General features: G+C 52.8%; 1 protein-coding gene across 23 annotated transcripts in view; it reads left to right on the forward strand.

Annotated features, from left to right (window-relative positions):
• Nucleotides 1-22,652, forward strand: part of MACF1 (microtubule-actin crosslinking factor 1) — a 141,069-nt gene extending 118,417 nt beyond the window's left edge. For 9 of the 23 annotated variants that reach the window (XM_027701225.1, XM_027701226.1, XM_027701234.1 and 6 more), the window contains 31 exons: nucleotides 1,087-1,318; nucleotides 2,008-2,234; nucleotides 3,127-3,249; nucleotides 3,356-3,457; nucleotides 3,840-3,941; nucleotides 4,041-4,214; nucleotides 4,315-4,470; nucleotides 4,592-4,789; nucleotides 5,155-5,283; nucleotides 5,609-5,782; nucleotides 6,558-6,713; nucleotides 6,856-7,062; nucleotides 7,189-7,308; nucleotides 7,496-7,665; nucleotides 7,810-7,969; nucleotides 8,200-8,394; nucleotides 9,088-9,216; nucleotides 9,303-9,446; nucleotides 9,562-9,750; nucleotides 10,068-10,185; nucleotides 10,698-10,861; nucleotides 11,204-11,215; nucleotides 11,996-12,158; nucleotides 12,262-12,416; nucleotides 12,671-12,745; nucleotides 13,500-13,517; nucleotides 15,504-15,621; nucleotides 17,880-18,091; nucleotides 18,662-18,772; nucleotides 20,594-20,717; nucleotides 21,055-21,311. In XM_027701225.1, the coding sequence (XP_027557026.1) occupies nucleotides 1,087-1,318; nucleotides 2,008-2,234; nucleotides 3,127-3,249; nucleotides 3,356-3,457; nucleotides 3,840-3,941; nucleotides 4,041-4,214; nucleotides 4,315-4,470; nucleotides 4,592-4,789; nucleotides 5,155-5,283; nucleotides 5,609-5,782; nucleotides 6,558-6,713; nucleotides 6,856-7,062; nucleotides 7,189-7,308; nucleotides 7,496-7,665; nucleotides 7,810-7,969; nucleotides 8,200-8,394; nucleotides 9,088-9,216; nucleotides 9,303-9,446; nucleotides 9,562-9,750; nucleotides 10,068-10,185; nucleotides 10,698-10,861; nucleotides 11,204-11,215; nucleotides 11,996-12,158; nucleotides 12,262-12,416; nucleotides 12,671-12,745; nucleotides 13,500-13,517; nucleotides 15,504-15,621; nucleotides 17,880-18,091; nucleotides 18,662-18,772; nucleotides 20,594-20,717; nucleotides 21,055-21,311 (4,614 nt within the window). Of the gene's footprint in view, nucleotides 1-1,086; nucleotides 1,319-2,007; nucleotides 2,235-3,126; nucleotides 3,250-3,355; nucleotides 3,458-3,839; nucleotides 3,942-4,040; nucleotides 4,215-4,314; nucleotides 4,471-4,591; nucleotides 4,790-5,154; nucleotides 5,284-5,608; nucleotides 5,783-6,557; nucleotides 6,714-6,855; nucleotides 7,063-7,188; nucleotides 7,309-7,495; nucleotides 7,666-7,809; nucleotides 7,970-8,199; nucleotides 8,395-9,087; nucleotides 9,217-9,302; nucleotides 9,447-9,561; nucleotides 9,751-10,067; nucleotides 10,186-10,697; nucleotides 10,862-11,203; nucleotides 11,216-11,995; nucleotides 12,159-12,261; nucleotides 12,417-12,670; nucleotides 12,746-13,499; nucleotides 13,518-15,503; nucleotides 15,622-17,879; nucleotides 18,092-18,661; nucleotides 18,773-20,593; nucleotides 20,718-21,054 lie in introns of all 23 variants that reach the window. The other 14 variants (XM_027701236.1, XM_027701235.1, XM_027701223.1 and 11 more) reach the window with 8 other exon arrangements.
• Nucleotides 22,653-23,369: the final 717 nt, after the last annotated feature.

Below are 23,369 nucleotides of genomic sequence, written 5' to 3' on the forward strand. Positions count from 1 at the left end.
AATGCTTCCTGCAAAGCAGGGGTTTTGCTTTCGGAGGGGTTTACCCTGAGCTTCCTGCTCCAGCTGGATGTGCTGGTTTGCTCCTGCTTGTTGGCTGAGCCAGCGTGTCCTGATCAACTTTGCACCAAGAGCCCGTCCCCTCTCTGCTGGTAGAGCCCGGGATTTCATGGACACCAGCACTGGTGTGTTCCCAGTAGGAATTGGGAGAGGGACCGGAGCTGGCAGCCACAGTGCAGAGCTGTCCTTCCCACCAGCAGAGACGGTTTGGGATCTTTAAGGCCAAAGTTGACTTTTCTATAAAAAAAACCATGAGAAACCCTGCTAGACCCCCTTCCTCTCTCACTCCTGGCTTTCTGGTTCTGCTTTTGAAGCTCCAGCTCTGTGGCAGCTCCTCCCCACCCGCATGCAGCCTCCCACCACCTCCTGCTGACCCTGCCAGGGTGGGTTTCCCCTGGCCTTGCACCATGCGGAGATTCCCATCAACACCAAACCACGGGCGCTTTTCCAGCAGCATCTTTGCCCGGGTGCTCCGACAAACCAGGACTGGGTCTTTCTCGCCCACCCACAAAAAACAAGGCAGCAGCAAAAAAAAAGCGGATTTGCAGGGTCGAATCCGGTGACAAGTCGCTGCCGTGTTTGGGTCAGAGGTGCCGGTGGCGGCTCTGGGAGTCTCCTTGGCTGCTCTGTTGGCTCTGTTGGAGCAGGGAAGGTGTGAGCAGGAGGCTGCAGGTGTCCTTGCTGCTGCAGGTGTCCTTGCTGCTGCAGGTGTTCCTTGCTGCTGCAGGTGGCATTGCTGCTGCAGGTGACATTGCTGCTGCAGGTGGCATTGCTGCTGCAGGTGACATTGCTGCTGCAGGTGGCATTGCTGCTGCAGGTGACATTGCTGCTGCAGGTGACATTGCTGCTGCAGGTGTCCTTGCTGCTGCAGGTGGCATTGCTGCTGCAGGTGGCATTGCTGTCACAGGCAATGTCCGTCCTCTCCGAGAGGCCGTGGGGGCAGCGCTCAGGGCTGTGGCACATGCAGGGCAGCGATGCGGCATCACTCAGTACCCTCTCCCCTGCCCTAACGGGTCTGCTCTCCTCCAGTTCCACGACAAGATCGAGCCCATGCTGGAGACGCTGGAGAACCTCTCGTCCCGCCTGCGGCTGCCGCCCCTCATCCCCGCCGAGGTCGATAAGATCCGGGAGTGCATCAGTGAGAATAAAAACTCCACCGTGGAGCTGGAGAAGCTGCAGCCCTCCTTCGAGGCTCTGAAACGCCGTGGGGAGGAGCTGATCGGTCGGTCCCAGGGAGCAGACAAGGACCTGGCAGCCAAAGGTATCTCCGGGTGGATTTAACAGTGCCCAGCTTCTCCTGCCCAAGCCGTCGCTGCTGGGGAGGCTTTGGTGTGCCAGGGGTGTGTGTTGGAGGTTCTCCTGGCCTTAGGAGGAAGGATGAATCCTCTGGATGGAGATGGCTGGTGCCTGCTTCCATCTGGAGCAGACAGGGTGGCATCAGCCAGAGGAGAAAGAAGTATTTGTGGCTTCTCAGCCGAGCTGAGCCCTCACCCTGAGCTGGTCTCTTGTTGGTGGCCCCCTGTGACATGATTTGTTGGTGTTGATTCAGCATCTAATGGAGGGAAGGAACATCCCCAGCACAAAAAGACCCATCAACACGATTGGCACTAATTGGCACCAATTGGCACCTTCCTTGGCAGCTCAACAGTCAGCTCATGGACTGAGTGAGCAGAGACTTCATGCTAGAGGTGGCCAGAACAGAGGTTCGTTGGAGGGAGGGTGTGTGGGCAAATTTGCCCTGAGCTTGCCTGCACATAAATAAAGGCTTTATTTCTGCAAGCTGGAGTTTCTCACGTCCCTCAGTATCTCCCAGAGTTAATGCTCTGATAGTCCTGGCCCTCTTAAATTCCCTTTTGAATATTCTCTTGGCTATTTCGAAGTGTTCTCAAAATGCTTTTGGGCTGTAAAAAGGTTTCTTTCCTCACTGAATATTTTAACTTCCTTCCTCAGTAATCCAGGACAAGTTGGATCAGATGGTTTTCTACTGGGAAGACATCAAAGCTCGGACGGAGGAACGTGAAATGAAGTTCCTTGATGTCCTGGAGCTTGCAGAGAAGTTCTGGTACGACATGGCAGCCCTCCTGACAACCATCAAGGACACACAGGACATTGTTCATGACCTGGAGAGCCCAGGCATTGACCCCTCCATCATCAAGCAGCAGGTGGAAGCAGCAGAGGTGAGGCCCATGGGACTGTACCTCAGTCTGGAGCTCGTCTGCCCCCAGCTTGTCCTCTAAATTGGAAGATCTTAGATGTGAGCGTGGCCAGAAGCAGCTGTAGATCAGTTTTGTAGGCAGTCAGTTGGATCATGAAGAGTTATTTCCACTGCAATTTGGAACTGCAAGGAGTAAACCAGAAGTGTATTTCACATATCCTTCACCTTAAATCACTTTATCTGCTGCTGTTCTGGGAAGCGTATGAAGCGTGTGGTCAGAGCTGTTGTGCCCACTTGTTTGGAGTGATGTGGAAGCTTGCACGGCTCTCCTCACAACCCAAAGGCTGTCTGACGTGGGAAGTGTATATTTAGCTTTTGGTTAGACTGGAGATAAGTGCTTGGATTTGTGTGCTGATGGTTGTTTCAGATAAATGGCGAGATCGACTTCAGGTGGGTGTGACTTGACCCGGATCTTGAGGAGCTGGGATGTTTCTTTATGCTTTGCTAAGTTTAGCTTTGCTGTTCCCCTTTTTATAACTACTCTGACTTCAGTTTGCACCTTTTGAGTCTCAAAACCTCATGCCTATGTTGACAAAATGCTCCTGTAAACAGCACATCTCCTGTAAACAACATCTTCAGCCAGGCAGTTCAGGCTCACATCTAAATACAGATGTTCTTATTTTAGTTCCTGTCCTGTGGGCAGAGGGGGGAGTGGACCAGGATGGTGGTGGCAACGCTGGCCACCTACTCCCTGTATCACCTACTCCTGGGGTCTGGAGTTGGGCTGTTGGCCAAGGTGCAGGACACTGGAGCAGGAAGGACTCTCTGTTCTTTATCCCTCCTGCTCTTGGGCCAGTTTTGGAAGAGCATTTAATAATAAAGGTTTTTTTTCTCCTGTGACTGTGTCTATGCAGACTATTAAAGAGGAGACGGATGGGTTGCATGAAGAGCTGGAGTTCATCCGCCTCCTTGGAACTGATTTGATTTTTGCCTGTGGCGAAACTGAGAAACCAGAAGTGAAAAAGAGCATTGATGAGGTAGGAAAAGCCAGCAGCTTCTCCTTCAGATAAAATCAGGTGGGAGCAAGTGGGAGCTCTGGTTGAAGAGCCGAACGAATTCTGTGGGCAATCTTGTGTTCCGCAGATGAACAACGCGTGGGAAAACCTAAACAAAACGTGGAAGGAGAGGCTGGAAAAGCTCGAGGAAGCGATGCAGTCAGCTGTGCAGTACCAAGATACGCTTCAAGTAAGAGGCAGGGCTGCTGGTGTGGAGTGGGTGGACCTTGGGAACACCACTGCAAGTCCAGAAAACATCTCCTGGGCGAGCGTTTGCAGGCTCTGATAGAGCCCGAGCTCAACAGCCAGCTCTGAGGAAGAGCAGATAGTTTGCATTTATCTTCCCAAGTCTGTCTCATTCCTGCACAGAGCAGCAGGGTGAGGTGGCTGCTGGCAGGTCCTTATGCTGGAAGCAGGAGGGGGAAGGAAAGAGAGAGCTGGCCAAGCACCTCAGCCCTGAAAGACGAGTTTTGTGGCTGTGGGGTGGCGGAGGGACCATCCCTGTTCCCTGAGCAGCTGCGGGGGGAACACTTTGCCATTCCCTTTGCTCATGTTGTCCGTGTTCTTTCCAGGCCATGTTTGACTGGCTGGACAACGCTGTGATCAAACTCTGCAACATGTCACCTGTTGGCACCGACCTCAGCACGGTCAAGGAGCAGATGAACGAGATGAAGGTACGCGGGCGGAGAGGGACCAGTTCCCCAGCACTGCTCTGCCTCACAGAGCTCCAGTGATTCATTTGGTTCTGGTTTTTGTCCTGCTTGTTTTGGCAGGAGTTTAAGATGGAGGTTTACCAGCAGCAGATTGAGATGGAAAAGCTTAATCACCAAGGTGAACTGATGCTAAAAAAGGCTACGGATGAGACAGACAGGGACATCATAAAGGAACCACTGACAGAGCTGAAACATCTCTGGGAGAATTTGGGCGAGAAAATTGCTCACAGACAGGTAGAGTGAAGACCTGGGGCTCTCACAAGTGTGGGGTTGAAACTCCCCGTGATGCTCCCAGTTATTAAAATTTCCCTTTTCCATCCCTGTCCTTGCCCAGCACAAGTTGGAAGCAGCTCTGCTGGCACTTGGCCAGTTCCAGCACGCCTTGGCAGAGCTGATGGCCTGGCTGACCCACACCGAGGAGCTGCTTGACGCCCAAAAACCCATCAATGGAGACCCCAAAGTCATCGAGGTTGAACTTGCAAAGCACCACGTGAGTATTCCCACCCCACCATTGCAGGATCGTGTTTCTCATGAAGGATTTGAGTCCACAACCAGGCAGGGATCAACAGGGTGTTTAAGAGAGATGTGCAATGTTTGCCCATCTCGTGCAGGTGCTGAAGAACGATGTCCTGGCCCATCAAGCCACCGTGGAGACAGTGAACAAAGCAGGGAATGAGCTGTTGGAGTCCAGTGCAGGGGATGATGCCAGCAGCCTGCGGAACCGCCTGGAGAAACTGAATTCCTGCTGGGAGTCAGTGCTGCAGAAAACAGAGGAGAGGGAGCAGCAGCTGCAGTCCACACTCCAGCAGGTTGGGAAGAGGCGTTGGGAACAGCCCCCTGTGCAGTGGGGTGCTGCTTGAGGGTCTGCTTTCCCCTTCATTTTGGGGGGGGAAAATAAGGGGGGAAAGAGTTAGGAAGACACTGGGATTTTTTTATGCAAGTTTTTCATGTAACTCTTAGTCCTGGAGTGGTTCAGTGCCTGCCCAAAAGCACAGTGAGGACCAGGAACACCTGTGGGTTATGGATACATGGTGTATCACCCTCCTGAACACACTGGCACATCCAGCTCTGCCTTTATATCTGGTTTCAAAGCAAACACAGTGTTAACCCTGGCACATGATCAATGGTGGCTGATGTCATCTGATCCCGGGGCCGATTCTATGTTCCCGAACAGGCTCAGGGTTTCCATGGTGAGATTGAAGACTTCCTCCTGTGGCTAACGAGGATGGAGAGCCAATTGTCGGCATCGAAACCCACAGGAGGTCTGCCAGAAACTGCCCGGGAACAGCTCAATGCCCACATGGTAATTTCTCAGGAGAGATTTTTTTTTTTTTAATGCTTTTAATTCAGCAAGTTCCTGTCACATATCGGCATCAAAACTTCTCCCTCCTGTATCTGACGGGGAGAGGAGGCTGCTATGGTCTCCTCTTACAGATCATTTCGCACTTGATGCCTGGAACAAGCATCACAAAGCCTTAACCACCTTTTCTTGGCTCAAAGTGACGTGCTGCTGTCACTTTTGCTGCCTGTCCTGAACCTAATGTTCCCATCACCTGGAGTTTTGCAGCACAACGTGTTCTCTCTCCGAGCTCTTCCTTCTCTGATCCTTTGGTGGTGCCTCTTCTCAGGAGCTGTACAGCCAGTTCAAAGCCAAGGAGGAGGTCTACAGCCAGCTGCTGGCCAAGGGGCGGCTGATGCTGCTCAACCGCGACGACTCCGGCTCCGGCTCGAAGACAGAGCAGAGCGTGGCACTGCTGGAGCAGAAATGGTGTCTGGTCAGCACCAAGATGGAGGAGAGAAAGGTAACACTAGGGGAGAGATGTCTCCACCATTGCCCAGTGGTCTGACAGCAGCTGCGCCCTGTTTTCCCTCTCTGCTTTCCTGCGCAGGGCTGGGGGGGTGTTTTTTAAAACAGCCTCTCTCTTGCTGTTGTACAGGCTGAGTTTGCCTTTCAGGTGGTGCTGGGTGTCAAGCTGTGGGGCTCTTAGTGTCATCAGAATTGCTTAAATTCTGATTGTCATCAGAATTGCTTAAATCACGCAGAAAATGGGAGTAAAATTGCGTTCTGGGTTAATTTAGCAGGGTGGGAAGAAGCCTCCCGCAGCTCTCAAAGGCAGGCTTTGTTGGTCAAGCCAAATCCTCCTCCGAGCTGACTCCATCCTCAGCTTTTGGCCGGGGATGAGATAAAACAAGGGCCGCGGTGGCCTCGGCCCAGAATAAATTTGCAGCCCTGCAGCTGTCGCCATCGAAATATCATCCGCCCCATTCACTGAGCCGCCCTCCCCACGGCCATCCCTTTCCCAGGAAGCTGAGGGTGACGCAGCTGCTCGTGTGCCCATGAAGGTCCCCCCTGTCAGGGACCATTCTTGTTTCGAAAGACAAGCGGTGGCTTTCACCAAAACCCCCTCCCCTTGGTAAACAAGTCGCGTTCCCGGGCCGAGGCGATGAGGTTCCTGTTGCAGGGACGGTTGGGCAGGGACACAAAGGCCACCTCTGTCTGTGAAGCTGCGGATCGGAGCTCTCACCCTCTCTGCGTTGTGTTTTTCCCTCTCCCTTTCTCCCTTCCCGCTGCCACAGGCGAAGCTGGAGGAGGCGCTGGCCCTGGCCACCGATTTCCAGAACTCCCTGCAGGACTTCATCAACTGGCTGACACTGGCTGAGCAGAGCCTGAACATTGCACCCCCACCCAGCCTCATCCTCGCCGCGGTGCTGGCCCAGATCGATGAGCACAAGGTACCCACCCCATGGGCACCCAGCAGCTCCATTCTCAGGATGGAGGGGACGAGGGTGGCACCTCATTTCCCCTGCACCCAGGGGCTGGTTGTGGCCATGTCCAGCTCCCCTTACAGATGGGACACACCTTTGCTGTTCGCAGGTGTTTGCCAACGAGGTGAACGCGCACCGGGATCGCATCATCGAGCTGGATCAGACCGGGAACCAGCTGAAGTTCCTCAGCCAAAAGCAGGACGTGGTTTTGATCAAGAACCTGCTGGTGAGCGTCCAGTCCCGCTGGGAGAAGGTCGTCCAGCGCTCGGTGGAGCGAGGAAGGGCCCTTGATGATGCCAGGAAGCGAGCCAAGCAGGTGAGAGATGTGAGGAGGGTGTGACAGACCTCAAGGAACGCCCAGCCTTGGAGGGCAGGAGGTCCCAGGAAGGAACTGGGGACACCACCAGTGTGGAGTTTCAGACTTGCTCCTGTTGCTTTGCAGTTCCACGAAGCCTGGAAGAAGCTGATTGATTGGCTGGAGGATGCAGAGAATCACCTGGACTCAGAGCTGGAGATTTCCAATGATCCTGACAAAATCAAGCTCCAGCTCTCCAAACACAAGGTAAGGCTTTGCCAAAGCCAGACTGGTGCTGGATGTGAGGTGGAAGGTGCTCCACTGGGAGGGGAAGCAGGGCAGTATCTCCTCTGCCATCAGGACAAGGGAAAAGCCTTGGAAAACATTCATCTGGAAATCTTCAGAGCCAAGGCCAGGTTTTCTGAAGCAGTTTCGTTTTCTCTCTGTTTCCCAGGAATTCCAGAAGACTCTGGGTGGAAAGCAGCCTGTCTACGACACCACCATCAGGACAGGCAGAGCCCTCAAGGAAAAAGCCTTGCTTCCAGATGACACTCAAAAGCTGGACAATTTACTGGGAGAGGTCCGGGATAAGTGGGACACAGTGTGTGGAAAATCTGTGGAAAGGTAAGTCCAGCCCCAACATTGCACCAACAGTGCTCATGTGCCAGGACTCTGTTACCAAAGGGATTTCATGGGGTGGTTGGAGGTCACTGCGACAAAAGGAGTTGAGTTTATTCATGGGAGTTCACATGGATGTTTGTTTTCCAGGCAGCACAAGCTGGAAGAAGCCCTGCTGTTCTCTGGGCAGTTCATGGATGCACTGCAGGCCTTGGTGGACTGGCTCTACAAGGTGGAACCCCAGTTAGCTGAAGACCAGCCTGTCCATGGGGACCTGGATCTGGTCATGAACCTCATGGATGCTCACAAGGTGAGAGCACCTTTTCCAGCTCTTCTCTGAGACTTGAGTGGGGCTTGTCTTCCCCAAGAGCCAAACAACAGAGACAGAGTCGGTGCCTTCCTGCAGAGCTGCGTGTTTTGCTTCCTGCAGTGGATAAGGGGGGGAGAAAACAGTGAAAAAGTGGGAAGGAACTTTCACATCACTGGGAAGGTGACAGGAGCTGACCCTACTTGGCTTCTGTCCTCCCTCCCTCCCTCCAGGTCTTCCAGAAGGAGCTGGGGAAGCGCACGGGGACAGTCCAGGTGCTCAAACGCTCCGGCCGGGAGCTCATCGAGAACAGCCGGGACGACACGACCTGGGTGAAGGTGCAGCTGCAGGAGCTGAGCAACCGGTGGGACACGGTGTGCAAGCTGTCAGTGTCCAAACAAACCCGCCTGGAACAGGCCTTGAAGCAGGTGAGGAGAAGACCACAGGTGGAAATGGTCTTGGGAGAGCTTTGCTGGGCTCCGGGTTTGTGCCGGGAGCTCAAGGCAAAGCTCAGGGAAGGAGTTTTGCCCTGGCCAGGCAGGACACCCCCAGCCCTGCAGCAGTTGCCAGGGAGAGCTGCAAAAGCAGTAGGTTGGTGTCAGTGATTTACTGATTGTTTTCCCAGAAAGAAAAAAGAGCTGGTAAGGGCTGGTTTGAAAAGGGAGGACGGAAAGATCTCATGGATGTGCAGGGCAGGGATAGAGCAGCGATCAGGACAGGCCAGGCTGGTGTTTGCCAGTGTTTAGTGAGAGAGACCTCGACTGAATCTAAAAAAAAACAACCCCAAAGGTCAAAGGCTCTTAAGCAGCTTTTACGTCAAGTAGGCAATTTACAGAATAAACTACCCAGGTGCCAGACTGCTCAGGATACGGGCAGTTGTGCTGTTTTTAAAAACATTTAGTCCTTCAGTGCAGCTGATGCTGAGGGGTGGGAGGTGCCTGGTTGCTGCAGGACCTGGCTGCTGGTGCTGCACAAACCCAGGCCACAAACTGGGCTTTTTTCCCCCTTTTTTAATATTTTTCATGTCCCTTTCAGCCCGTTGTCCCCCCAGCTGTCTGCAGTGAATCCAGCAGCTTGTTTTGGGAGGTGGAAGGCTGACGCCTGTGCTTTTGTCTCTGCAGGCAGAGGAGTTCAGGACAGCTGTGCACATGCTGCTGGAATGGCTCTCGGAGGCAGAGCAGTCCCTGCGTTTTCGGGGAGCACTACCTGACGATGCTGAGGCACTGCAGTCCCTCATCGATGCCCACAAGGTAAGAGGGAGCTCCAAAATGCAACCCGAGCAAAATTTATGCGGGGGTGGGGGGGGGATACTGCAAAATTAATTTGGGCCTTTCAGGAGTTCATGAAGAAAGTGGAGGAGAAGAGGGTGGACGTGAACGCGGCGGTGGGAATGGGGGAGGTCATCCTGGGCGCCTGCCACCCCGACTGCATCACCACCATCAAACACTGGATCACCATCATCCGAGCCAGGTTCGAGGAGGTGAGTCCCTCAGGATTTGTTCCAGGCTGAGGGTTCCAGGGATGGCCACGGGCAGGTGGGTACTGCCTCAGGTTTCCCACACTGGGCTGACGCTCACCCCGTGTTTCCAACACAGGTTCTCACGTGGGCAAAGCAGCACCAGCAGAGACTGGAGTCTGCTCTTTCCGAGCTGGTGGCGAATGCAGAGCTTCTGGAAGAGCTCCTGGCTTGGATCCAGTGGGCTGAGACAACCTTGATCCAACGGGACCAGGAGCCCATGCCACAGAATATCGATCAGGTCAAAGGCCTCATCTCCGAGCACCAGGTGAGCCCAGTGCTGAGCATGGTGGGCACTCGGGAGAGGGGCAGAGGGTGGGATCCTTCCACGGAGGAGGCATTGACTTCTCTTGGAAGTCCCTATTAAAGCAGCATGAGACCCAACCGGAGCAGAGCCAGCCCAGGGATGAACTCCAACCCTTGCAAATCCAAGCCAGCACTGAGCAGTAGCTCAACCACAAGCTGCCATCGCTGGTGCTTGATGCTCACCTCTCCTCCAGGGGCCTGGCACGTCCCAGTCAGGGTCTGCAAAACAAAAGGTCTCAAAATCACGAAGGTTTTCTTGTCCTTTCTGTGTTTGGACAGTCCTTTATGGAGGAGATGACGCGGAAGCAGCCGGACGTGGACCGGGTAACAAAGACATACAAGAGAAAAGCTACTGAGCCTCCCCACGGGCCCTTCATCGACAAGTCCCGCAGCAACAGTACGTCTGCTTTGGGTGAAACGTTCTGGCATGGCAGGAAATGAAATACATAGGAAGCTAATTAACTTTGATTATCAATTAGCAAGGCATCCTGCGTTAACAGCCACCAGGAAGGCGGTTGAGACTTGTCAGGAGGGGAAAATCCAGGTGGCACTTCCCAAAATGCCCGTGCTGTTCCTGGGGGTGCTGTTCCTGGGGGTGCTTGGGCTGGAGCTGCTCTTCTTTCCCTCTTGCTTTGGGATGAGCTTTTGGGGTGGTTTTTTTATGTTGTTTCTTGAAGCCAGAGTCCAGTGTGAGTTCCTGGCTGCCAGGGGGGTGTGGGTGTAGAGCTGTCACCATGTCCTCCTACCTGGGGACACTGCATCCCTTGGGATACCAGCCAGCAAGGCCGTGGGAGCTTTTATCTTCCAAAAAATGAAACAGATTTCATTGCTGCTCTTCCCTGGGCAGCTCAGACTCGCTTGTGCCCATCAACACCACCTCAAACAATTAGTTTTTCTCCCTTTTTCCAGGAAAATCCTTGGGTCAGGCTGCCCCCCCCAGCATGCCCATTATCTCCCAGTCGGAAACAAAGAACCCCCGGATAAATCAGCTCTCAGCACGTTGGCAGCAGGTCTGGCTGCTGGCCCTGGAGCGGCAGCGGAAGCTCAACGACGCCCTGGACAGACTGGAGGAGGTAACAGCCCCTGGCTGCTCTGGGAAGGAGGGGAACTGGGAGTTCATCACCAAAAACACGCAAAAAATGCATTTTAAATTTGTGCTGCCCCCCAGCTCTTGCTGACAGTTCCTGCTGCCTTTCCAAAAATCAAATGTTCTTAAAATATTAAGGCTAAAACCCCTTCGGTGATTAATTAATTAACTGCACATTAACCAACTTTGTGCCCCTGTAGTTGGTATCTGTAGAGCTAATGACAGCCAGGCCCTGCTTTCCTCCTAGTAATTAGTTTAACAATTACTGTCTCTATCTTTTCCAAACATCTAATGTCATTTTTGTTTTTATTTACGCTTAACAAAGCAGCTATGCCCAGAAGTGAGTGGTTTTTTTGTTTTCTGTTGCTTTTGCTGTAGGTCAGTTCAGTTTATACGTATTCATGTTTTTTCTTTGTTGCTTTTAACCCCGAGAATGTTTAGAGAGAGAAAAAAAAACAACAAACCCCTACTAAAAATTGTTGTGTTACCTTGGTGTGAGCTGCTTGAGCTGGTGTGGTTGTGGGGGTCCTTTTGGGGGATAAGAAGGGTGTTAGTTTAAATTGGAGGGTCTGAGGCCGGGGCAGGGTTTGTAGAGCTGAGTTGTGCCCCAGCTGCTGTGCAAGACGAGCAAGAAATCCTTTCTTGGCTGCTCAGAGGGAAAGGGAGAGGGGAGATTCGTGCCCAGAATTGTGCTGGCAGTGGGAATTCCTCCCTGGTGAGCCCATAAGGTGAGGAAACATGCCCAAAGGCCCAAGCAGACAGGGGGGTGGTGTGGTGTGTGTGTGTCTGTGTGCAAGTAGCTGATCTCCTGCCTGTGTGTCCGTGCGGCGGCGCGGGGGACGCTGCATCCCGTGTCGGTGGTCCCTGCAGTCCACGTGCTGGCTGTCGGCTACGCTGTGTGTCCTGTTCTGGAAAAGTCACTCTGGGGCAACCCCCTCTTTAATCAGGGTCGTCTGGATAAATCCAGACCAACCTTCCCTGGGAGGGAGGGCGGGCAGGGAGCGTTGGCACCGGGCGCTCGGGCTCAGCCAAGGCCGGTGTTTTGGGGCGCGGTGGAGCCGGGGGTGCTGCTGCTCCGTTGGGATTTCTCCCGCCGACTCTTCCCGACTTTGCCTTCCAGTTGAAGGAGTTTGCGAACTTCGACTTTGACGTCTGGCGGAAGAAATACATGCGCTGGATGAACCACAAGAAGTCCCGTGTCATGGACTTCTTCCGGCGCATCGACAAAGACCAGGACGGGAAGATCACCCGGCAGGAGTTCATCGACGGCATCCTGGCTTCCAGTAAGTCCGCGGGACGAGCTTGGAGAACAACCATCTTGGTGCCCCCCACATCCCTGCCTCTGATGAATGAGGTCCCTGCATCCTCATTCCTTTCTCCTTCCAGAATTCCCCACCACGAAGCTGGAGATGACGGCGGTGGCCGACATCTTTGACCGTGACGGCGACGGCTACATCGACTACTACGAGTTTGTGGCTGCTCTCCATCCCAACAAGGACGCCTATCGCCCCACCACTGATGCTGACAAGATCGAGGATGAGGTAAAGCAACAAAAAAAATGGTGCTCAGGGTTGTTGGGGTGGTTCAGCCTGCGGGTCGGTGGCGGGGGAGGCAAAAAACAGGTAAAAAAAGGGGTTGTGGTGGCGCTGAGCCAAAATAAGTGGTTGGAATTGATGGTACCTGCCATGTTTTTGAAGGAAAGGCTGCGTAGGGCTGTGTTTTATCCAAGAAGTGACTTGTACTGGGATAGACTCCCAATATCCTGGTTCCTTACCTCTCTTGTTGGTGATGGCAGGTCACCAGGCAAGTGGCCCAGTGCAAGTGTGCCAAGAGATTCCAAGTGGAGCAGATCGGCGAGAACAAATACCGGGTAAGGCAGAGGGGAACAAATGCTGCCCCAGTGGCACAAATCCTGCTCCCCCTTCCCACCCGGGGAGGGGGGATCACTGAGGGGGTGCCCAACCTTGTGTGGGAGGATCTAGGGGGGAGACGGAGACCTTGTGCCCTGGCACGGCGGCTCCCGGCGGAGGTGGCTGGGCCGTGTTTTCCCAGCTCCATCCTTGGCCCCAGGGCGTTCCCTGAACTGGGAGAACATAAAAGTGTCCCTGTTCTGGGGCAGCCGGCCCGGGGGCCCCGTGAAACGCCGCATTCACTCCGCCGGAGCCGCCCTTGAAGTTTTCCTCATGGATGAGTGTACCTTACGCCCGTGTTTTTCTTAGCTCACTCCCGAAGAAGGGAGAATAATTTCCTTACAGAATCTCTTTGTAACGAGCTGCTGTTTATGTTTCAAACCCTTCGCCGAGGTGAAGTGGTGAAACGAGCCGGTGGCAGAGCTCCCACTTCCCTGCCCACTGGTTTCAGGGCTGATGCTCCGGCCGGGAGTCGCTGATCCACAGCATTCCCTCCCTCCGGCTGCACCAGCCCCAGCCTCCCAGAGCCTCTCCCCCCCCCCCAAATAGCCCAACCCCCCCCCAAATTTCTAACTCCTGCAGTTAACAGTTTTCGTGATTATTGCACTGTTAATGCCATAAATGTTTTTTCTTGTTTTTCTTTCCCCTCCTCTTCCTCTGGACTTTCCTCCCCACTCCCCATTCCCTCTCCCTACAACTCCTCCCCCTCCATAGTTCTTCCTCGGCAATCAGGTACAGTCTGCCTTGTGTTGCTGTCTTCTCACCTCTGGGATTTTTTAACCAACGTAGTTGTGTGTCAGTGATGCTGCTCTGTCCTATGGTGCTGTGGGAGGACGTGATCTGGGAGCGCTGCTGAGCAGAGCCTGGTACAGAGGAGTGCCACCCAAAAAAAAAAAAGAAAACAGATGGCATTAGGCAGAAAAAAGGGAAAAAATCAATGGAAAAAGCAGGATTTGACAAAAATGGAGAGATTTTTCTCTCTAGGCTCCTTCCTCGGATAGACGGGGGATGTTGATGGTAACCAGTGGTGAATCACAGCACCCTGTAGTGGGAGCACTGGGATACAGATGGATTTGTGCTCCTGTGGGGAATCCCGGGGGTGCAACTACCTGCACGAGGGCTGTACCAGGCTCTGGGTGGGTTTGGATCGCAATCACCATGGAATGAGAGCGCTGAGTCCACCCCTTTAATCCCATAGGTAACAGTAACTAAACCCTCATTCCTGCTACACCCACTGAGTAACTCCTCACTGGAGCGAGTCTCCCAAAACCTGCATGTATCCCAATATTGTCGTGACCTGGGATGAGCAGTGCAGCCCCTCTGAGTGCTGGCTGGTTTGAGGGGCAGAGCCATTCTGATGTCCCCACTGCCCCTGCCCAAATAAAAAAGCCTATTTTTCATGTGGAATGATGGTGCCCACCTGAAAAGATGCCCAAAATGAAACAAACTGGGATGTTGGAAGTGGATGACTCTGAGAACTCTGGCTTTAAATTAGGCAGTGATTATAGAAACGTTGTCAACAAGAGCTGAAAAATAATGTAAATGTGGCAGCAGAAATGAGAATTGACTCATCCCTGGGTTTGGCTTTTGAAGGACACCTCATGTAGAGCCTGGAGGGAGGGAAGGAGCTCCCCTGCCCTCCTCCCTGCCCACGGGCACCAGGGCAGCTCTTTAACCACCACACTCAGACAAGTTTTGGTAGGACCCCCAGGCAGGGAGACCCCCCCCAGTGGTCCATGATCCCGTATCCCTGTGGGTCAGAGATGCTGTCACCTCCTGCCCCTCTGCCTGCCATGATCCATCCCAGTCACTTTGCACTCTCTGTTTGCATTGAATCTTTTTTTTTTGTGGGTATCCACCCACAAAAAGTGTTGCTATTTGGGTTTTTTCCCATTTTTTTTTAATCATTCTGAAGAGGGTCTTGCTTTCAAAGGCTGGATCTCCTGTTTTCTCATCCCAGCAGGTGCTCTGTAGGCCTGGATGCAGAGCTGCCACATCCAAGCCGGGCTCTCAGTGTCCCTTCCCCCAGCAGACATCCAGGAGCCTGAGCTTGGCCTTCCAGGAGATTTAGGGAGGCTGCTAAAACAGACACGTGCTTCAGATTCGGGGTGCACTTGTTTTGATGTCGCAGGTGTTTCAGATCACTAATGAACATCGCAATCACTAATCAACATTCCTGCCTGGATTCCCATCACTCTGCGCTCACCGAAACATCCTCACTGGGCGATTGCTGTGGCGGGGGCTTTGTGGCTGGTGGGGTCAAGTCTGAGGCTCAGGGGAAATCCCTGGATTTCAGACTTGATGATGATTAGAGGTGTTCTGCTCAGCAGTGACGCAGCTGAATCAGCCGGCTCTTTCCCACGTGGGCTGCACCAGGAGGGTCATGGCACTGCCAGCCTCTATTTCCTTCACAATAAAAGGGCAAAAAAACTACAGCTCTTTCTGAGAAAACCCATCTGAACCCCAAATTCTAAAATTCCGTTTGCCGCCCTCAAAAATTCACTTTCCAGCTTTAAAATTAGAGGATTTGGGTGGTCGCATCGTCTTAAAACTCCCGTCAGTTGGTACTGCCCTGCACTTACTCCAGAAGAACCTGTTTGGAGAAGTGTTAAAAGTATTAAACAGATGGATAAAAGCCTTTTGGTGCAACCTGTTGTGGGAAGGAGCCGGGTGTCCCTTGTTGTTCCCCCTCCTCTGACCTGTTCCTTGGCTCTGCAGTTCGGCGATTCCCAGCAGCTGCGGCTGGTCCGTATCCTGCGGAGCACGGTCATGGTTCGTGTCGGAGGGGGATGGATGGCCCTGGATGAATTTTTAGTGAAGAATGATCCGTGCAGAGGTAAGGCAGTCCCTGGGGTTTATACAACTGGTGTCTTCTCGCCCACTGAGGGGAGCTTGGAAACTCGTCTGCTGTGGCTGAGTGGCAAGAGTGGGGTCTGGGTTATCCAAAGGAGCTGGAGAAAACAGATCCAAAGCAAACCCAAGAGCTTAAAATCGCAAGGTTTGGTGATGCTGCAGCATTTAACCAGGTGTTGTGGGGGGAGAAGAGGGAAGAGTTGTGTTCCTTGCTTCCAAGACCCCAGTGAGTGGAGCTGCAGCACCATCCTGGGGGTCTCAGCTTCCCTCAGCACACGTGTGACCCTGTGGGTGATGGAGTAAGCTTTGGAAAGGTGACCTGAAAGATTCCAAAGGTGCAAAGCCGGGAGATGGTAAAATTCCTGTCTGAGACACAGTGGGGAGAAGATGCTGCAGCCCAGGATTTGTGAACCTGTAGTACAGCTGCACTGGGCTGTGGCCGTGGGACATTGAGAATCCAGGCTCATCCTAGGCACTAAAGAAACATTTCTCCTGTGACTTTGAACTTCTCTCTGATGTATTTCTAATACAGATTTTCTCAGTTCATTTGTTGTGTTTAAAGCAGCAGCATAAGGAACTAATTTGGAAACCCTGAGCTGGGCAGGACTATGCACCTTAAATATCTGGTTTGATGGTGCTGGGTCTTCTTCCAGTGCCTTGAAATGAACTTTCTGCCCGTATTTTTTCCCTTGAAGGTGAAAACATGGCCCTTCTTCTTTTTCTGAATTGCCACAAGCCAGATTTGGGTTGTAAAAGGGGCTGCATTTAAGATGACATTGTCCATGGAGCTGTTCAGGGGCTGGGTTGGATTTGGGGGGTGGATTTTGAGCACTGTGTCCTGCTGTATGTGTGTCAATAAGCATCACCTTGCGTAAGTGTGTCCCAGGTGAAGAAAAAAGGTGTTTCAGTTCAGCATTAATGCAGGAAAATTAAAGTGTAAGAAGCTCCTGGATTACCTGAGCTTAAGGAAGAGACAGCAGCAGATTAGAAGGGAAGAACCACCTCAGTCTTGGGTTTTTAGGGATGAGCCGTGTTTGTTGGAGCTGGTTTGGTGGGACACGTTTGGAAGGGACGGTTGGGGTAACGCAGACCAGTCACATACCATGGGCATGGAGAACTGGGGTCACCTCCTTTCCAAAACCTTGAGGTATGAAGGTGATCAGAGCTGTCCGGTCTGGACGCGATGCCGAGAGCCACGACCAGGGGGACAGAGAAGGATCAGCAAGGGGCTGGCCAGGAATGGAGCACATCAGGCTGCGTGTTTCGGAGAGCTTAGGCCTGTGCTCCATATGTCCCTGTCTCACTGGGGTCTCTCGAGATGTTAATTGCTTCGGATATGTCTTCTTCAAGCTGCTGCATTCCGTGCCCCGGCTGTCCGACGGCTGTTGCTGAAAGCAGCATGATTTACAGCGTGTGCCTCGGGGAACCTTCAGGGTTTTCCTGCTCCTCCGGCGTCCCTCGCTCATGCTTTGCAGCAGATGCTTTGCAGCGCTGACATCGAGGTTGTTTCTGTCCCTTGGTTGTCTCAGCGTGGTGCTTCCCTCCTGCAGTTGCTTTCTTGGCTTTCTGGTCCGTAATCCGTCGGCTCTAGAATTCCTCCTGTGTCCCGTAAGGATCAGTGCATGCCCTCGCTCTCTGTTTGAACACCGTGAGCATGAAACACGTTGGCACATGTCAGCTGGCCCAGGAACTGAAGCCCACAGACCTTCTCCCTGCTTGGTTGCCCCTTGCTTGTGGAAGGGAGACCCTCCAGCTCTTTGAGGTGTTTAGATGAAATTTTAGAGTTGGCATTTAGTGGCTGGTGGTCACTTTTCTCTCGTCTCTCCCCAAAAACGCGTGGAGAGCTGCCCAGAGCTGCGAGAGAGCAGAATCTCTCTCAGAATCTCAAGAATCTCAACCCTTCAAAGCTGCTTTTACTGTTTTTAAGTCACGTTACAGATGACATTGTAACATGGTGAGTTTAAATGCTTTTCCACAAGAGAACAATGGAGCATCCAGTATGAATCCATGACCCTAAGGCAGCTCTTAATCATCCAGTTTCTCAAAGAGCTGATCCGTGGCAGGAGGAGGTCGAGGCAGAGCAAGAGAGCCAGGATGGTCTCGCTGCTGTCCGCCTGCTCTCGGAGATGGGCTCGGGGAGACGTGCAAGGACACTGCTCCCAGCCCTGGAGCCTCCTGAGCCCTGGTGGCGGCACTGGGTTCCTCCAAACCTCAAGTCTCCCCTCCTTTGTCCCCTTCCAGCACGAGGACGGACCAACCTTGAACTCCGGGAGAAATTCATCCTGCCGGAAGGAGCCTCCCAGGGAATGACCCCGTTCCGGTCGCGAGGCCGAAGGTCCAAACCATCCTCCCGAGCAGCCTCCCCGACACGATCCAGTTCCAGCGCCAGCCAGAGCAACCACAGCTGCGCCTCCATGCCCTCCTCCCCCGCCACTCCAGCCAGCGGAGCCAAGGTGGGGTTCACGTGCAGAGCCTTCCCTTCCCTTTCCTTTAGAAACCAGTGGTCTCCAAAACCCATCCCAGTGAGATGAGGAGCTGCAGCAGGTGTATGGAGGAGGAGGAAGGCTGGGGATTTGGGGGCTTGATGGTACTGTGGTCTCTATAAAGTGTTCACGGTGTCTGCAGGAGGAACCCTGCTGTCCATGCAGGGTTGGAGGGGTGGGATGGTGCAGGGCAGGTTTCCAGCCCAAACTGGATGCCCGTGGCTCCGCAGGAGGGTTCCCAGCGCTGACCGTGCAGCCAAAGGCTCCTGTTCCTCATGGCAGAGCTGTGATGTCAGGAAGAATCCATCAACCACCATCTCTCCTTCCCCACCACATCACTCACCCCTGCATGGTTTATTTCATCACCTTTCGGGTTTTTTCCCCTTTATTTTAATTTACATATTTCCTGTTTGGTTCTCGTTCCATTTTAGTGCTGTTTTTCCCCCCCACCCCGTTCCAGATACTTTTCCATTTCCCTTTTTTTTTTTTTTACCACTCATTCCACCTCTCCCCCCCTTCCTTGGATTTTCCATTTCACAGACTCCACATCACTTCTCTCGATGTTATGACAAACCCTGGTTGATAAACAGTAAAGCGGGCACCCCCCTGAGGGGATTCGATTATTCCGACTTCCAGCTCCCGAGCGCCGAGGTAGAGTATGGTCTGGCAGCCCCGAGGACCTGCTGACAGGCCAAAGTGCCACTGGCACGGAGTCATCCCACTCCCCTGCCTGTTTTAACGCTTTCCCTGTGGTAGAGCAGCGCTTGTAGCACCGCTAACGCTCCGACTGTTGGCGTTTTTCATGGGTTTCCAACTCGGGATTAAATAAAACATCGACTTCAGAATAAAGCACAGCGCTTTCAATTCGCCTTTTTAACTGCCTCCAGACCGTGAGAGCGGTGTTAATTCTCTCTGTGCTTTAAAAAATATATTAATTTTCCAAGCTTTAATAGCTTTTACATTGGAAAGGGGCCGTGTTTGGCTTCCCAAAAATTCAAATCCAGCAGCCGAGTTGAGACTTGAAAATCAGCTACAGCGCATGCAACTGTAACTACACCGCCTCAGTTTTATGGAGCGCTTGTGTTTTACCACCATGTTGAAGCACGTCGGGTGTGTCCAGCCCTGTCACCGCCTTGATGCTCCCAGGAGGATGAATTTGGCCTGAGATTTTGATTTCCCTAAAGTTTTCAGCCTCCTCGTGGACTTTCCTGCCCTTTTGTGAATGGGTGATGAGAGGCACCGGGTAGATCTCGGTGGTTCACTGCGCTGGTGAGGTAACTGTGTCTTGCTCAGTGATGCTTCCATGTGGAAAAGGGATTAATTTAATTCATCAGAAGGTCAGGAGCGCTTTCCCAATTGCCCTAAATTTACGCTTGCTGCTTATTATAAAATAGGATCAAGGATGAGAATCGAAATCTCTGATGATGACAATGGTACCTCAGCAATCGCGTGTTAATGGATTTTAATTCCCTCAGCTGCCCCTCTCCCCTCTGCAGCTCCAGTTTCATCACATTCCAACATTTCTGAGTTTCCCAAAAATCACGGGATGTAGAGAAAACCCTCCATCTGTTGCTTTAAAGTTCCTTGGGAAATGCCCTCTGGTATCTGTGTCCATCTGTGCAGGGATGCAGAGGAGCTGGAGCCATCCCTGCATCCCTGTGCTCCCCAAAGCCTCCAGGGATGGGGGACACCACAGGCAGTCGCTTTCCTGCAGGACTGCCCCCAAACCCAGAGCTTTGGGTGGTGAATAGAAACTGGAGCTGCCTTTTCCAGCTGGATCCAGGTGCCCTCACCCTGCTGGCACCTTCCCTTTCGCTTCCTCCCACAGCAGCGGGAGCAGAGTTGCCTGTTGTGCTGCTTCACCCCACATCAGCTGCACTTGCAACATCTTAAAGGTCGGGAAAAGCGCCGTTTCAGGATGTGGCCAGAGCTGATTTGATGTGTTTTGTGTCTCTGTTCATCACTCTTCCAATTTGGCTGCCCTTTGGTGCTGAGAGTGTGGACACCAGCTGGGTGTCCCTCCACCTCTCCCAGTCAGGCTGTGCTGATGCTCCCGCAGTGGGATGCAGTTCTCAAGATCCCATGTTGTACCTGACCTTCCAAAACCCTCCTGAGCTACCTAGATGCAAAAATCCCTATTTTTGCAATATTTCACCTTCCCTTTGTGGAGGTTTTGAGCCCAGCTGATGCTGTCTCCTCTGGATGTATAACAGCTTTGCTTTGATTTTTTTTTACCTGTGCATCAGCCTGCAGAGCACAAACTGCCATTACCCTCCAAATTTTCAGGATCTGGGCTTTTTCCTTTTTTATCATCCACTGCTGAAACGGCAGCTTGTGCCCTCCTCGACCATTAAGATGGGTGTTCCTTAAATGCCAAAATGTTTTTGCCGAGGATCTGATCTTGGATGTGATCTTGGCCCGTCACAGTCCAGGCGACAGCTAAAGGATGCCCTGTGTGTTCTTCCTCCCAAGGTGACCCCTGCAGCAGGCAGCAAACTGAAGCGACCCACCTTCCACTCCAGCCGAACCTCCCTGGCTGGGGACACCAGTAACAGCTCCTCACCAGTGTCTACAGGTGCCAAAACCAGTCGGGCAGGTAAGTCAGGTGAAAAGACGGAAAAACTCCCTCTGACGCTGTTGCTCCTTAAATTGGTGGGGAAAATATGGAATATTTTGTGGTGGGCAGTGGGGTGGGAGGCTGATGCCCACTGCTGCATCCCTGCCTGGGGGAGAGTTCTGCAGTCCAAGGAGTTGCTCCTGCTCTGTTAAAAGCTTGGGAAGGGATGGGTTCTGATGCTGAGCCCCCTCTCTCAGGGGTGCTGGCGGGTGTCAAAAGCAGCCGCAGCGGGGTTGGGGATTTGGGTGCCGGTTGGTTCGGGGATGGGGAGGAACCTGAATCCTCCTGCTTACGGCTCACTGGGCTCCCCTTGCAGATCCTAAAAAAACAGCCAGTCGTCCCACGAGCCGCGCCGGGAGCCGCACGGGGAGCCGGGCCAGCAGCCGGCGGGGGAGCGACGCCTCCGACTTCGACCTGCTGGAAACGCAGTCGGCGTGCTCGGACACCTCGGAGAGCAGCGTGGCCGGCGGGCAGGGCAGCTCCCGCCGGGGCATGGCCAAACCCTCCAAAATCCCAACCATGTCCAAGAAAACGACCACTGCCACCCCAAAAACTCCAGGCCCTAAAAGATAATACTGTACCCGTACCCTCCTGAGAGAAAAAACCCAACCTGTGTCCAGTTTTTAACCCTGCTCCGTACATTGGATGTATATTTATCTAAATGGGAGAAACTATATTGTTAAAAGTGTAAAAGAAAGTTGTGTTATGAAGCTGCCTTATTTGGTTTTTTTTTTTTCGTTTTTTGTAAGTTACTATTTTCATGTGAATATTTATGTAGATAAAATTTGCCTCTCGGTGACCCCTATTCAGAGAGGGGCCTGGAAAAACGAAACGTGGAAGAGAAAGAAAAACAAAACAAAACAAAAAAAAAAAAGCAAGAAAAAGATTAAAAAAAAAAAAGGAAGCAAAAAAAAAAAAGGTCAAGATGTGAAAGTGTAAAGAAAAACTAAAATATAAATAGGATTTCTGCGCGGTGCAGGGTGTGAACCTGCTTTATCTTTTAGGATTGTTTCCTAAATGTCTTTATAAACTTGCTGTCTCAGCAAGGTAAATTATATTTAAAAGCAAAGACCTGAATCCTGCAGTGTTCAAGGAACTCTCTTTTTGTAAATCACAGATACCTCAACCAGAGAGACATGAGGTGAGGGGATTGGGGCTTATGTTTCCATTTTTTTAAGCTATGTGGTTTTACCTGAAGAAAGCGGAGTTTGACTTAATAAAATTTGCACACACTACAGCAAAGGTCGTGACAATTCTGTCTCGAAAATACTGTCCTGACAGCTTTGTTTTTAAAGAACAAACTGATGGGGAGGGGTTTGGGGAAGGGTCTGAGGAGGGGGTTCACGCCGAAGACGGCTGGAGGAGAGCACGCGGGTACGACTGCAGGTCTGGATCACTCGGATACATCCCTTCTTAGCGGTGGTGGGTCTCCAAATTCAAGGATTCTTCTGGATTGATGGCTTAAAAGAGCCCGACGCAAGGCGTTCCTTACACAATCGCTGTTTATCTGCATCTCTTTGTTTCCTATTTATTATTTAACTGGTCATTCCACTTCCAACCAGGCTGAGGTTGATGTGAACTCTGCTCCTAGGAGAAATCTGGACTTACACGCACAGTTGCTTGTCCTTGAAATGAGTCTCACCAGCACACTCGCTGCAAGTCCTGTCTCGCTTTTGTACGCTACTTTTTCTTTGTAATAAAATCAAACTGACCAAGTGACCAGGAGATGGGCCGGGGGCCAGGGCTCTCCACAGCTCCTGTATTTATTAAATATTGTTCCTCTCCGGCCCTGACCGTGTTGCTGTGTGATTCTCTCAATTTGGTTTAAAATTGAGGCAAAACTGAAGCTCTACCAATGAATTGTTTAAAAACCAGACACATTTTTGTATTAAACTTGCTTGCGGTAATAAACAATCTTGCCTCCTACTTTATTCCCCAGTGTTAGCTTTGTGAGGATTGACAGCTGGAGCTGGTTATCCCATGCCGGTGAATTTGGGTCTCAATAGGAGTGGGTGCCCTTGGGTTTGGTGATTTATGAGGGTGAGCATCCCTAGAAGTGGGTGCCCATGGGGTGAGCATCTCTAGGGTTGGGTGTCCATGGATTTGGGTGTCCATGAGGGTGGGTGCCCATGGCTTTGGGTGCCCACAGGGATAGTCATCCCTAGGGATGGGTGCCCATGGCTTTGGGTGCCCATGGCTTTGGGTGCCCACAGGGATAGTCGTCCCTGGGGGGTAGGTTCCCATGGATTTGAGTGCCCATGACTTTGGGTGCCCACGGGGATAGTCATCCCTAGGGATGGGTTCCCATGGCTTTGGGTGCCCACGAGGATGGGCACCCCCAGGGATGGGTTCCCATGGATTTTGATGTCAATGGCTTTGGGCGCCCACGAGGCTGAGCACCCCCAGGGGCGGCTGCACACGGGCTTCCCATACCCGGGGCCGCCGGGCAGGGAGGGCCGGGACGTCCCGCAGCCGGGGCCGGGGCGGTGCCGCCGGAGGGACCGTCCCTTTCCCTCGCCCCGCCGGGGCGGGCCGGGGCCGGAGCCGGGGCCGTGCCGGTGCCCGGGGCCGCACCGCACCGGGCGGGCGGGGGGTCCCGGCGGTGCCATGGGGCCGGGGCGCGGGGCGGGC

Source organism: Neopelma chrysocephalum, unplaced genomic scaffold (genome assembly GCF_003984885.1).
Source record: "Neopelma chrysocephalum unplaced genomic scaffold, ASM398488v2 Primary Assembly neopelma1_154, whole genome shotgun sequence".
Taxonomy (NCBI): domain Eukaryota; kingdom Metazoa; phylum Chordata; class Aves; order Passeriformes; family Pipridae; genus Neopelma; species Neopelma chrysocephalum.